This window comes from Mobula birostris, chromosome 5 (assembly GCF_030028105.1).
Source record: "Mobula birostris isolate sMobBir1 chromosome 5, sMobBir1.hap1, whole genome shotgun sequence".
Taxonomy (NCBI): domain Eukaryota; kingdom Metazoa; phylum Chordata; class Chondrichthyes; order Myliobatiformes; family Myliobatidae; genus Mobula; species Mobula birostris.
In genome coordinates, this window is record NC_092374.1 from 11,061,218 (window position 1) to 11,077,024 (window position 15,807).

Consider the following 15,807-nt stretch of genomic DNA (forward strand, 5'->3'; position numbering starts at 1 on the left):
ATGACTTAGAGGAGGGAATTAAATGCAGCATCTCCAAGTTTGCAGATGACACGAAGCTGGGCAGCAGTGTTAGCTGTGAGGAGGATGCTAAGAGGATGCAGGGTGACTTGGATAGGTTAGGTGAGTGGGCAAATTCATGGCAGATGCAATTTAATGTGGATAAATGTGAGGTTATCCACCTTGGTGGCAAGAACAGGAAAACAGATTATTATCTGAATGGTGGCCGATTAGGAAAAGGGGAGGTGCAACGAGACCTGGGTGTCATTATACACCAGTCATTGAAAGTGGGCATGCAGGTACAGCAGGCGGTGAAAAAGGTGAATGGTGTGCTGGCATTCATAGCAAGAGGATTCGAGTACAGGAGCAGGGAGGTACTACTGCAGTTGTACAAGGCCTTGGTGAGACCACACCTGGAGTATTGTGTGCAGTTTTGGTCCCCTAATCTGAGGAAAGACATCCTTGCCATAGAGGGAGTACAAAGAAGGTTCACCAGATTGATTCCTGGGATGGCAGGACTTTCATATGATGAAAGACTGGATGGACTAGGCTTATACTCATTGGAATTTAGAAGATTGAGGGGGGATCTTATTGAAATGTATAAAACCCTAAAGGGATTGGACAGGCTAGATGCAGGAAGATTGTTCCCGATGTTGGGAAGTCCAGAACGAGGGGTCACAGTTTGAGGATAAAGGGGAAGCCTTTTAGGACCGAGATTAGGAAAAACTTCTTCACACAGAGAGTGGTGAATCTGTGGAATTCTCTGCCACAGGAAACAGTTGAGGCCAGTTCATTGGCTATATTTAAGAGGGAGTTAGATATGGCCCTTGTGGCTAAAGGGATCAGGGGGTATAGAGGGAAGGCTGGTACAGGGTTCTGAGTTGGATGATCAGCTATGATCATACTGAATGGCGGTGCAGGCTCGAAGGGCCGAATGGCCTACTCCTGCACTATTTTCTATGTTTCTATGTTTCTATATAGAGCTCTTAAGCAGAGTCAAGGGATATGGGGAGAAGGCAGGAACGGGGTACTGATTGTGGATGATCAGCCATGATCACAGTGAATGGCGGTGCTGGCTCGAAGGGCCGAATGGCCTATTCCTGCATCTATTTTCTATTGTCTATAAACGTCCTAAATAGTGGGAAGTTCACATCCACAGACGCGCTGGGCCATCCGCACCACTCTCTGCAGTGCCCTGTGTTTGAGGGTAGTACAGTTCCTGTACCAAGCAGTGACATAGCCAGTCAGGATGCTCTCAATGGTGCCCCTGTAGAAAGTCCTGAGAGTCTGGGAACTCATGCCAAACTTTTTCAGCCATCTGAAGTGAAAAAGGCACTATTGTGTTCTCCCCATAACTTTTGACACCGTTACTAATCAAGAACCTATCAACCTCCACTCTAAATATGCCCAGTGACTTGGGCCTCCACAATGAATTCCACGAATTCACCACCCTCTGGCTAAAGAAATTCCTCATCTCTGTCTGAAGAGTTATCCTTCAATTGAGGTTGTGCCCTCTGGTCCTAGACTCCTCCATTATAGGAAACATCCTCTCTGCTCCACTCTATCCAGGTCATTCAATGTTCGATAGATTTCAATGAGATTTCCCCCTCATTCTTCTAAACTACAACAAGTACAGACCCAGAACCATCAAACATTCCTATGCAGTAACTCTTTTATTCCAAGGACATGAGAGACTGCAGATGACGGAATCTGGAGCAACACACAAAATGTTGGGTCAGGCAGCATTTGCGAGGGGAAATGGACAGTCAACCTTTCAAGACCTTTCGTCTGTACTGAAAGATAGTGGTTATAGCCAGTCTAGAGGTGGGGGGAAGGGATGGGGTGCAGCAACAGCTGGCAGACCATAGGTAGATCCAGGTGAAGGGGGGTTTGTGGATAGTTTCAGAAGCTGGGAGGTGAGAGGTGGACTCAATGAGGAGTTGCTACTGAAACAATCTAACAGGAGAGGAAGGTGGAGCAAGGAACCAATTAAGGGAGGTAGGGAGGAATTTGTGGATGATGTTGTGGGAGGGGGAATGAGACATGGTGATGGGGTCCGGGTGGATCAGGAAGATAGGGAAGGAGGAACAGTTACTAAGTGTTGGAGAATTTAGTGTTCATGCTACTAGCTTGAGTGGATATGGCCTGCACTGCCACGTCTGTAAGGCTGTGGAAGTTGATATAGAGCATTGAACGCAGCACAGTACAGGCCCTTTGGCCCACAGTGTTGTTCCAACCCTGTAACCTACTCCAAGGTCAATCTAACCCTTCCCTCCCGCTTATCCCACCATTTTTCTATCATCCATGTGCTGATCTAAGAGTTTCTTAAATGTTCCTAATGTATCTGTCTCTACCACCACCCCTATCTCTGACATCCCCTATACTTTCCTCCAATCACCTTAAAATTATGCCCTCTTGTACAAGCCATTTCTACCCTGGGAAAAAGGCATTTGCTGCACACTCTATTTGTGCCTGTTCTAATCTCCATCACGTCACCCGTCATCCTCATTCGCTCTAGTACCTAAACTTCAGAGCGTGTGGATTATCAGGAATTCAGGAGTTTCAGAGACTTGGCTTGTTTTGCCTGGATACTAATGGATTGCCTAGTATATTGGGGGAAATTAAGAACTATAGTAAAGCCAGATTAAATCACACAAAGTACAAAATACTAGAAGTGCTATTCTGATAAATCTGTGGTAGCTTTTTTGATTTTTGGGATTGTGCATAAATGGTTATAAATAAATGAAAGTCAAAAATACTGGTTCATGCTTGCAACAGATGAAGGTGTTCCACTGGACACAGTAATTCATTCCTGCCATTATGGTCAATATCTAACTCTTGTCACTGCCATGCTGTCTAGATAATGGCCGTGTAGGTGGTGCTGTGGCATTTTGCTAACACTTCTTCCCCTCAGGAGGAGCAGAGTAGCTGTTATGGAAACTGCCACCCCCAAGTTGCATAATATCCCATACAAATTTCCGTCATTATTGCAAAATCAACATTCACTCCATGGGAACGTTAACAACAAGAACTGCTGTGGTTTCTGAAGACTCCCAGATTAAGTGAGTTGCTAAATTGAAGTTGGATAAGATGTTAGTGAAGCCTAATTTGGAGTGTAGTTCTGGTCACCTACCTACAGGAAAGACGACAATAAGATTGAAACTATGCAGAGAAAACCTTACCATAAGATATAGGAGCAAATTAGGCCATTCAGCCCATTGGGTCTGCTCCACTATTTCATCATAGCTGATCTATTTCCCTCTCAACCCTACCTTCTCCCTGTAACCTTTCATGGCCTGGCTCATCAAGAACCTATGAATCTGGGCCTTAAATACACCCAGTATCCTGGCTAAAGTTTGCAAGGCCTTTACCAGGGCTTGAGGATCTGAGTTATATAGGGAAAGGTTGAGTAGGTTAAGACTTTATTCTCTAGAACGTAGAAGATTAAGGGGAGATTTGATAGAGGTATACAGAATTATGAGGGGTATAGATAGCGTAAATGCAAGCAGGCTTTTTCCACTGAGGCTAGAAATCGAGGTCATGGATTCTTTTTCGAGTGTTGTACGAGCTGCCACTGGAAGTGGTAGATGTGGGTTCAGTTCAAAGTTCAAAGTAAAAATTTATTATCACAGTACATACGTGTCGCCACATACAACCCTGAGATTCTTTTTTTCTGCGGGCATACTGAGCAAATCTATAGAACAGTAACTGTAAACTGTAAACAAACTATGCAAATGCAGATGTAAATAAATAGCAATATGTAACAAGCATGTAAAACAATATAACAAGAGTCCTTAAGTGTGTAGTTAGCCCCTTTTGTTCAAGATTTGATGGTTGAGGGGGTAGTAACTGTATTTGAACCTGGTAGTGCGAATCCTGAGGCACCTGTACCTTCTACCTGATGGCAGCAGTGAGAAAAGAGCATGGCCTGGGTGGTGAGGATCTTTGATGATGGATGCTGCTTTTCTACAGCAACGTTTCATGTAGATGTGCTCAATGGTTGGGAGGGTTTTACCTGTGATGTACTGGGCTGAATCCACTACCTTTTGTAGGATTTTCCACTCAAAGACATTGGTGTTCTCATACCAGACCATAATGCAGGCAATTACCACACCTTCCGCCACACATCTATATAGGTTTGCCATGGTTTTCGATGACATGCCAAACTTCTACATACTCTTGAGGAGGTAGAGATGCTGTTGTGCTTTCTTCGCAATAATATTTACATGATGTGTCCAGGACAGGTCCTCTGAGATAGTGACACCCAGGAATTTAAAGTTAGTGACCCTCTCCACCTTTGATTGGCTGGCTGGTGGCGTAGTGGCATCAGTGCCGGGCTTCGGAGTGAAGGCTCCCGAGTTCAAACCCACTCGACTCCCCAGGCACGCTTTCCATCCGTGCTGGGTTGGGCGTCGAGCTAGCGACTCGACCTCGTAAAAAAGAAATTGCCTGCTACAGAAACATCAACAGCGAGAAGTTGATGGCCTGTACTCTCTCGTGAGTTTAAAAGGTAATTTCCTTTTTTTTTTCACCTCTGATCCTCCAATGATTACTGGCTTATGGATCTCTGTTTTCCTTCTCCTGAAGTCTACAGTCTGTTCCTTGGTCTTATTGACATCGAGTGAGAGGTTGTTGTTATAACACCAGCAACACACATAAAAGTTGCTGGTGAATGCAGCAGGCCAGGCAGCATCTCTAGGAAGAGGTGCAGACGACGTTTCAGGCCGAGACCCTTCGTCAGGACTAACTGAAGGAAGATAACACCACTCAGCCAAGTTTTCAGTCTCCCTCCTGTATGCTGATTCATCACCCTCTTTGATACAGCCCACAACAGTGGTGTTATCAGCAAACTTGTATATGGTTTTGGAGCTGTACTTAGCCAAACAGTCATAGATGTAAAGCAAGTAGAGCAGGGGGCTAAGTACACCTCCCTGCGGTGCTCCTGTGTTGATGGAGATGTTTTTTGTCAATCTGAAATGACTGGGGTCTACAAGTGAGGAAATCCAGGATTCAATTGCCCAAAGGGGTATTGAGGCCCAGATCTTGGAGTTTACCGATTAGTTTTGAGGAGATGATGGTATTAAATGCTGAGCTGTAATCGATAAAGGACATCCTGATGTGTGTATCTTTGCTGAGCAGATGTTCCAGGGTTGTGTAAAGAGCCAATGAGATAGCATTTGCTGCAGACCTGGTGTTCTATTAGGCAGATTGGAGTGGATCCAAGTTGACACTTAGACAGGAGCTGATATACTTCGATACCAGCCTCTCAAAACACTTTTATCACTGTGGATGCAAGTGCCCCTGGGCAATAGGCATTTGGGCAGGTTACCATGCTTCTTGGGCACTGGTATAATTGAAGCCCACTTGAAGCAAGTGGGTATCACACTGCCGGAGCGAGAGGTTGAAGATGACTGTGAACGCACTGGCCAGTTGGTCAGCACAGGTCTTCAGTACTCAACCAGGTACTCCATCTGGACCAGATGCTTTCCTTGGATTCACTCTCTTGAAGGCAGTCTGCATGTCATCTTCAGATACTGAGACCAAAATATCATCGGGGGGCATGGGGGTGCATGATGGTTCAGCCCTGTTCTCGTGGTCAAAGTGAACATAGAAGGCATTCAGCTCATCTGGAAGTGAAGCTCTGCTGCTTTAGCTTTGTGGCAGGTTGTGGCATTCAAACCCTGCCACAGCTGTCGAGCATCCCTTGTTGATTCCAGTCTAGTCTGGAATCTCCACTTTGTCGCAGAGATTGCTTTTGGGAGATCATACCTGGCTTCATTGGCTGTTCAGATATCTGAAGGAAGAGGGAAAGAAGCTGTTCCTAATGTCTTTGGAAACTGGGCAGCTGGAGGAAACCCATGCGTTCTTGGGGAGAATGTACAAACCCCTTAAAGAGGACGCCGGAAATGAACTCCAAAATCCAGCTTCCGAAGCTGTAGCAGTATCTCGTTAACCACCACGCTACTGTGACATCTTGGTCAACATGGACCCACTGAGCTGAAGGGCCTATTCCCCTGTTTCCTTGCAGAGGGACTTTGTGCTTCTGGCTCTCTGTAACCACTGTGTTAATGTAAATGGTGGTGAGGGTTGGGACGTGAAACAATTAGGCCGCCCTTCCCAGGCTCTTTTTCTTCTACCTTGCAAATGTCTCCCCTGTCTGGCGTGTGTTGGTTTTGCTGTTTCCACTCATCACTGGCGTTTTTGTCCAGCTGTTGGAAGTGCTTTGAAGTTGTGGGTGGAGTTATTTCTAGATGTTCTGTTCTGACTGAGAAGTTGTTTCATTTTTCGTCAGTTGTTACACAAATGAAACTTGTTTGTGAGCCGTCCTGGGTGTATTCTACCCAGCACAGAGTAGCCCATTGGGCCTGATAGCCCAATTCTGCTCCTATGTGTTACCAGCATGTGCAGCATAAACTGTTCATCCCATAAAACGACTGAAGGTTAAAGTAACGGCTCCCTTTTATTTATTGGAGAGGGTGGAGGTTGAGGATGGCAGAGGAGGAGTGAAGGTGATAGAGGAAAGAGAAGTGTTAATTAAGAAGCAGCTCAGAGTGATTTCCTAAAATGGGTGATTACTGACTCGTGCCTTGCCACAGAGAGTTTGAGTGCAGCCTACAGGACTGAACTGGTTCCATACTGTAATGGGTGAGTTCTTCAGTAACGTTTTAGTGCCGCCCTTGCTGAGGTGGCAGTTTCAACTGCACCCGTGAGTCTTTCTGATGACAAATTTGCCTTCATGGCTTCCACAGAAGAAAAACTCATCTTCACATGGCTCCTTTAATCAGTTTCAGGGTTATTATCACTGAGAAATGTCATGAAGTTTGCTTTGCAGCAGTAGCACAGTGCAATACATAGAAAATAACTCGGTTACAATCAGAAATATATATTTAAAAAGTTAGTAGCATGGAAAGAGAGCACGATAGTGAGGTGGTGTTCATGGACTGTACAAACATCTGATTTAGATTATGAGAACACTCAGTCCTCGTTTATTGTCATTTAGAATGACACCACAGAAAAACAGGACAAACCAAAGACTAACACTGACAGAATCACATAATTATAATGTATAGTTACAGCAGTGCAAAGCAATACCATAATTTGTTAAAGAACAGACCATGGGCACAGTTAAAAAAAAGTCTCAAGTCCCGATCGACTCCCGAGTCCCTGATAGCAGGTGGCAAAAGAGAGAAATTCCCTGCCATAAACCTCCTGGCACCGACAACTGCCGATGCATTGGAAGCACCCGACAACAGCCGACTCTGAGTCCGTCCATCTGAAAACTTTGAGCCTCCGACCAGCCTCTCCGATACAGTCTCCCAAGCGCCATCCTCTGCCGAGTGCTTTCGACCTTGCCCCAGCCGCCGAAACAAGCAAAGCCGAGGATTCAGGGCCTTCTGCTCTGGAGATTCCAGACCACACAGTAACAGCGACAGCAAAGTGGGCATTTCAGAAGTTTCTCCAGATGTTCCTCCATTCTCTCACGTCTGTCTCCATCAAATCAGAATTGTGCACGGCACCCTACTTGACAGATTACAGATATCATTGTGTCTTCAGGCTCTTGCACCTCCTTAATGGTAGCAATGAGAAGAGGGCATGTCCTGGGTGATGGAGGTACTTAATGATAGATGCCTTCACCTTTTGGAGATATCCTCAGTGCTGGGGAGGCCAGTACCCATGATGGAACTGGCTGAGTCTGCAGCTCTTTCCGATCCTGTGTCGTGGACCTTCCATATCAGATGATGATGCAACCAGTTATCTCTTACTGTAAGCTGCATCAGCCCTTTCAAACATTCATATCAGAGAGCTCTTGGTTCCCCATTTAATCCTTCATTTCTGGACAAAAGTGACCTGTGCCTTTCAGTGACTCAGTGAAACTCAGCCAAAGTGAGCTTCAAACTGGTCTGCACTCATAACGTGTAACGAGGTTTCCATTGCAGTTGTTAATGAACCACAGTCATTACAGGTTGTCGGTATGTGGGCCTTTCTGCAGGGACAAGAACAAGAAAATGTTATTGCACACACCCTTTCCTGTTGATTTCTTTTTGTAAAATGGTTTCGAGCTTTATTTTGTCGAGTGGGTTATTCTTTGACATTTCATTGTCTCAACCGTAGGGTTTATTATTTGTGGATTGTGTGGGTGTTGGAGGACCTGTGGCTGTTGGAGCACGCTGCCATGGTTACACTATGCCTTATAATTCTGTTGTGGTTTTGGGAAAGGAGTGTACAAAATCTTTAGGGGCACAAAGTTACATACACAAAATGCTGGAGGAACTCAGCAGGCCAGGCAGCATCTACGGAAAAGAGTACGGTCGATGTTTCAGTCCAAGACCCTTCAGCAGGACTGGAGAGAAAACAAGAAGAGGAGTAAAGTTAAAAGGTGGGGGGATGGGAAGGGAGGGAGAAGCACAAGTTCATAGGTGAAACTGGGAGGGGGAGGGGTGAAGTAAAGAGCTGGGAAGTTGGTTGGTGAAAAAGATATAGGGCTGGAGAAGGGGGAATCTAATTGGAGAGGACAGACAGCCATGGAAGAAAGAAAGGTGGGGGGGGAAGCACCAGAGGGAGCCAATGGGCAGGCAAGAAGATATGGTGAGAGAGGGAGAAGGGGATGGGGGGGGGCATTACTAGAAGTTTGAGAAAGTGATGTTCTCACCATCAGGTTGGAGGCTACCCAGACAGACTATAAGGTGTTGCTCTTCCAGTCTCAGTGTGGCCTCATTGTGACAGTTGAGGCCATGGATGGACATGTTGGAATGGGAAGTGGGACTAAAATGGGTGGCCACTGGGAGTTTTCCTGGCGGATGGCAAAACAGTTATCCATACTACGTCGGGTCTCACTGATATAGAGTTGGTAATTGTGCACAATCTTTTTGCAGGATTTGGGAAACGTGAAGTAGAAGGCATAGGTTTAAGGTGGGGGGGAAAGAGATTTAACAGGAACCTGAGAGGCAACTTTTCCACCCAAATGGTGGTCAGTACAATGGATTCCTGTTAATTGGGCCATCAGTTAATCAGGGCAGCCTCTTATTTTGGATGACTCTTAAAGAACAAAATCTAATCAAGAAAATAGCCTTCCCCACTAATTTCCATCTTGGCACTTATCTCTGCAAGCACCAGAAACGCTAGCCTGCCCATTCACCTGCTCCCTTAATTCATTTTAGGGCCCCAAACAGTCCTTCCTGGTGAGACAACACTTCACCTGCGAAATAGTTTGGGTCGTCTATTGTATCAGGTGCTCCTGATGTGGCCTCCACTGCATCGGTGAGACCTGATGTAAATTGGGAGACCACTTTGTCGAGCATCTCCACTTCACCTGCCATAAGCAGAATTTCCTTGTGTCCAACCATTTAAAATTCTACCCCCATTCCTGTTGCAACTTGTTGGTCCACGGCCTCCTCTTTGCCACGATGAAGTCATTCTCAAGGTGGAGAAGGAATACTTCACAATCTGTCTAGGTAGCCTCCAACCTGATGGCATAAACATTGATTTCTCCTTCTGGAAATTTTTTCTGTTCCCCTTCCCTCTTCTACTATTCCAGACTCTGGCCTCTTAGCTCTTCTCCTTACCTGCCTATCACTTTCCCCGGTGCCCTTCCTTCTTCACTTTCTCCCACGGTCCACTCTCCTCTCTTATCAGATTCCTTCTTCTTCAGATCTTTCCCACCTACCTGGCTTCACCTATCACCTAGCTAGTCCCCCTTCCCCTCACCGCCACCTGGCATCTTCCCCCTTCCTTTCCAGTGCTGAAAAAGGCCTCAGCCCAAAATGTCAACTGTTTATTCATTTCCATAGATGCTGAATTCCTCTAGCATTTTGCATGTGTTGCCCCGAATTCCCCTTCGTTTATTTGGGACAACATGCCTTTTAATTGGGACAGGGGACTGTTGTCGAACAGTTTCTAATTCGTGTTAGTCGCATGCCCTTGTGTGGCCGTTAGTTAGATTAGATTAGATTATGAGGACACTCAGTCCTCGTTTATTGTCATTTAGAAATGCATGCATTAAAAAATGATACAATGTTTTTATACCATGCTTTGAGCAATCGGCTTTCAAATAGCATCAGTTGCATACGCTTGTGTTAAGTTATCCACATGGGCCAACGAACGCCAATTCAAGAAGCATTGACTTTTGATGATGTTGTACCAGAACACTTATTGTTGGATTACGACACTACTTCATGTAGGAAAGCAATGAAGGAGTCCATTGTCTGCACCACGTATCTGTGTAGATTTTGTTCTTTATTTTTATTTTGACTTTAAATGACAGATCTGAGCTTGAGCTAATGACTACACAGGATGCCAGGAAATTTGTTGGATTATGACACTACATCATGCAGGAAGGCAATGAAAGCAGTCCATTATTTGCGCCAGGCACTCTTCCATCTCAGCTGAGTGTGCATGGCTGTGCAATAACTGAAATGCTCCTATGCACATAGCCTTTGTTGCCACACAGCTGGAATTTTCTTTTATATAATGATATAATTTTGAAATTATGCAAATATAATTGTGAAATCTATGTTAATATAATTGTGAAATACCTGTAATTAATTGTTAATGAATATAATCCCTAAATTTTCTAAATAATAAGCATACCACAGCCTTTACTTTGAAACATTTTAGAGCTTCAATGTATTTACATCGTCAGTGTTTCAAGTTACACTTACAAACTGTACCAATAAACACAGAATGGACCTTGGTAGCTCAATGTTAATAAACCGTGGCCCGCTGAACGTTGACGCTATCTGAGTTAAAAAGTGTAAGAAATATGAAAGAGTTTTCTTGTACTTTATTTCATTATACCCTTCAATCAGCAAAATCAAAAGTATGTGATTTTTCAATTTTCATTCTAAATATTCATAGTATGCATATTACAAAACAAATTAAAGTGCCGCGCAGTTTTTAGGCTGTGGAAAAGAATTTCTTTCTCAGAGCAATGTTTGGTCTACGCAGCTGTAAAAACAATTAGAGGGAACATTGGAACCAGGTGTCTGCACTAATTTTGTTCATTTACGGTCAATCAAAGAACATGGCGGATGAATTCCTCTGTCAATAACTTCTATGAACTAATACTCCATTTTATAGTTCTGTACTAGTTTTGGTAGTGTTCGAATTTGTTCTGTATTTCATTTAAAAACATAATCTGTTACTTAGTTAAATGCTGGTTTGTATTTTTTAATACCTTTTTGACTGTTTCCATGAAACTGATTAATTGGGGCAGCAAATTAATTGGGCCAAAATGTGCTGGTCCCAATGTGTCCTGATTAAGCGGACTTCATGGTAGAGTATATGGAAAGAGCTGCCAGAGGAAGTGGTCGAGTCAGGTACATTAACAACATTTAAAAGATACTTGGACAGGTATGTGAATTGGGGGGGGGGAGGCATACGCCAAATGTGGGTAAATGGGACTAGAGGAGAACTTTGGTCAGTATAGACCAGTTGGGCTGAAGATCCTGTGTCACTCAAGTAGGGAAGAGTTTTCTTCTAGATTTTATTAGAAATTGTAGGTTTCATATGGATGTAGTGTGAGTTTTAAGCAGTGTCACATGAACATTGAAACAGTGAAATGTGTCATTTGTGTCAATGACCAACACAGTCCGAGCCCACAAGTGTCACTCTACTTCCAGTGTCAATGTAGCATGCTCACAACTGACTAACCCTAACCGTATGACTTTGGAATGTAGGAGGAAAGCTGAGCGTTCATGAATTCACAGGGAGAATGTATAAACTCCTTATGGACAGCAGTGGGAACTGAACCCTGATCGATGACATTGTGACGCATTATGCTAACCACTAGACTACCATGCCACTCCAAACAGATGCCTTTTGATTTAGTGAGGATGGGTGACCCTACCAAGAGCCTTCAGCGAACATAGCTCTTCATGTCATTGAGGCACACAAGCCTCCATACCCTACGACAAGGTGGTGGTCCTCCTGGAGGATAGTAAGTGTCACATCCCATTAATTAATTTATTTATTGAGATACATAATGGAGTAGCCTTTCCTGCCCTTTGAGCCACACTGCCCAGCAGCCCTCGATTTAATCCATGGGACAATTTGCAGTGACCAAATAACCTACCAATTGGTATGAGCTTGGACTGTGGGAGGAAACCGGATCTCCAGGAAGAAACCAATGCAGTCATGGGGAGAGCGAACAAACTCCTTTCACACAGTGGTGGGATACACTGGGGTCAGAAAGGGCAAAATCCAGCAATTGGGCTGCAGTGATGGCGTGCATGGATTCTTCTGGAAGGCCAAGGCTTTCAGCCCAAGGATCTGCTTTGCTGAAGCCCAAAAGCAGCAGGAAAGGTTAGGAGCACTGAGGTAATGAGCAGCCCCAGGGACAAAAAAACAGGGCTATTCTCTCCTTATTACTAACATTAGGGGAGCAGAGAAGGTTATTGGGGTCTCCTGACCTTCTGTCCAAGACCTCTTTCAGAGTCGATGCCTCCAGAAGACACGGTACATCATTAAAGACCCCTCACACCCTCTCCATGAACTGTTGGTTCTTCTGCCATCAGGCAAACGTTACAGGAGCATCAAAACTAAAACCACAAGGCTACTAAACAGCTTCCTCCCACAGGCAGTCAGACTGCTAAATAGCTGCTCCACCTGACTCTGCTTTGGACACTTTTAACTTGCACTGGACACTCATAACTTGATTTTAACTGACATGTGGCTGTTGTGTTTTACTATTTATTGTTATGTTTATTATTTAGTGTTGCATTTTGTTATGTTATGATTGAATTGCTGCTGGGAAACGCTGTCTCATTCTGCCCTGCAGAGCTGATGTACGGTTAGAATGACAATAAAGTTTTTTGAATCTTGAATCTTGAATCATTGGGGAGGAGATACTGAAGGTGCAACACTCAACATTTCAAAAAGTATTTTCCCCTCCACCAACCAATTCCTGAACATGTCTCTGAACACTATCTTATTATTTATTTTTATTGCACGATTTGTTTTTGGAATTTACTGTCAGCCTTGTACCTCTGTAGTCTTGAGTTGAATTGTGTTTGTTTTTATTTTCCAGAAAGGGACTACAGTAGCCTCTGTGAGAAGCAGCCAATTGGCAGGCACCTATTCCGGCAGTTCTGTGAGTCACGACCCGATTTGAAGAGATGCATCGAGTTCCTGGATGCAGTGGTAAGGCTTTAATCTTAACCAGCATTTCAATCTAAGATAAAAGGCTATGACTTGCCTACTTCACTTCCCCCTTCTGATCGTGGCTTGATCGGTAATAGTTGTCAATAATTATTTACAGTATGGTTTCAATGAGTGAATCGAAAACAGCTCCTGAAATGATGCAGGGACAATCCAAGAGCTGGAGACTGGATGTCACAGTGAATCAGAATTAGCTCCATTATCACTGACAGGTGTTGTGAAACTTCAAAGTTTCAGGCTGAGATCCTTCATCAGGCCCAAAACATCGACTCTTTATTCCTTTCCATAACTATTGCCAGACCTGCTGGGTTCCTCCAGCATGTTGTGTGCATTACTCTGAATTTCCAGCATCATCTGCAGAATCTTTTGTGATGTGATGCCTGTTGTTTTTTGGCAGCCATACAGTGCAATATAATTTGTTACGTACCCCGTAACTGGGTTGCCAAACCAGCAGAAATGGATCACTCAGTTGGAGTCTGGATTACTAGAACTAAGAAAGTTTTATTAAAGAAACAAGCAACACAGTACTCTAATCAAAAGGATAATGAATGCAACAGTTCAGCAATGATAAACATACATGTACACAGAATTAAGATAACAGGATCAATCAAGCTCTATCGTCTAGGGGCAAATGACCAATTTCAAAGTGACGCAAAGTTCAGTTCAGTTCGCAGTAATCGCTGCCGTGGGAGATGGACAGTGTGGGGGAAGGAGAGAGAGAGCAAAACGAATGAATATTCAACACAGCTTCCACACACAGACCTTCGCAGTCAGCTGTCAGGCGAGTCCTTTGTGATGTCATCTGAGGTCACCGACTGTGACCCCTCCGTTTCCAGATACGATCGTTTCCCTGCGCTGAACTGGGCACCCAGGCAAGAGTGGACACACACCAGGTTCCCGCCGATCGTGCCTTTCCACCCCGTGCGTTTATGGCCCGGTACTTCCCACCGACTTGTGAGAGACGCACCGCTTCCAGGGTCTTGTTACCTCGGGTGTCGTGTGTGTGTTGCCTTAGCGAACCTGTCCCTTTTTATCCCCCTGCTGGGGTATCGCCTGTCCATCACTTCAAACAGTTCAGGGTTCAAAGGGGGAGCCGCTCTTGACAGCTCCCTCCTTCTGTTACTCTCTCTCCCATCCCTTCATTACACATCTCCAAATGCTGCCCCATTGTTTTCCTTATCTCTCTCTCCTGAAGACAGGTGGCAGACCAACTGCTGATCACACAGGACAGCTAACATCTTAATCTATGTGTATTCTTGTCACAAATTGAAAACAATAATTTACAAAAAGAAGTAGAAAAAAAGAAAAAAAGTAGGTGAATAAGTAATTGAAAAAGAGCAAAATAATAAACGAGAAGGTATTTATTATTCATGGACCATTCCGAAATCTTCTAGTGAATGAACGAAACTGCTCCTAAAGTGAGTGGGTGTGAGTGTGTTTCTGTCTGTCTGCTGGCTTCTGTACCTCCATACTGATGGTAGTAATGACAAGAGGTCATGTCCTGGAGGGTGATGGTCCTTATTGATGGATGCCTTGAGGCATCACCTTTTGGAAATGTCCTCGATGGTGGGGAGCCGGCTGATTTTGCAGCCCTCTGCAGCTTTTTCCAACCTAGTGCATCACAGCCTCCATACCAGATGGTGATGTAACCAGTCAGAATACTTCCACTATTTCTGTAGATGTTTGTTGGTCTTTGGCAACATTCCAAGTCTCCTCAAAATCCAAATGAAATATAGACAATGCATCAATATGGTGGGTCCAGGAGAGATCTTCAGAGATGTTGACACCAGGAACTTGATGCTGCTCACATTTTCCACTGCTGATCCCTCAATGAGGACTGGTGCGTGTTCCCTCGACTTCCCCTTCCTGAAGTCCACAATCAGTTCCTTAGACATGGAGCTCCCATGACATGATTTCAGTCCTTTCAGCTGAGACAATACTTCACCTGTTGGGGTTGTCTACTGTATCCGGTGCTCTCAATGTGGCCTCCTGTACACTGGTGAGACCTGACGTAAATTGGGAGACCACTTTTTGGGCGCCTCTGCTCCATCCGCCAAAAGTGGAATTTCCCAGTGGCCAACTATTTTAATTCCTATATATATATATATATATTAATGACTTGGATGAGGGAATTAAATGCAGCATCTCCAAGTTTGCGGATGACACGAAGCTGGGTGGCAGTGTTAGCTGTGAGGAGGATGCTAAGAGGATGCAGGGTGACTTGGATAGGTTGGGTGAGTGGGCAAATTCATGGCAGATGCAATTTAATGTGGATAAATGTGAAGTTATCCACTTTGGTGGCAAAAATAGGAAAACAGATTATTATCTGAATGGTGGCCGATTAGGAAAAGGGGAGGTGCAACGAGACCTGGGTGTCATTATACACCAGTCATTGAAAGTGGGCATGCAGGTACAGCAGGCGGTGAAAAAGGCGAATGGTATGCTGGCATTTATAGCGAGAGGATTCGAGTACAGGAGCAGGGAGGTACTACTGCAGTTGTACAAGGCCTTGGTGAGACCACACCTGGAGTATTGTGTGCAGTTTTGGTCCCCTAATCTGAGGAAAGACATCCTTGCCATAGAGGGAGTACAGAGAAGGTTCACCAGATTGATTCCTGGGATGGCAGGACTTTCATATGAAGAAAGACTGGATGA

The 15,807-nt window shown here is 44.6% G+C and overlaps 1 protein-coding gene across 1 annotated transcript in view; it reads left to right on the forward strand.

Moving 5' to 3' along the window:
• Nucleotides 1-15,807, forward strand: part of LOC140197544 (G protein-coupled receptor kinase 6-like) — a 185,599-nt gene that overhangs the window by 108,679 nt on the left and 61,113 nt on the right. Inside the window, exon 3 of the mRNA XM_072257614.1 lies at nt 13,022-13,134. Within this exon, the coding sequence (XP_072113715.1) occupies nt 13,022-13,134 (113 nt within the window). The remainder of the gene's footprint in view (nt 1-13,021; nt 13,135-15,807) is intronic.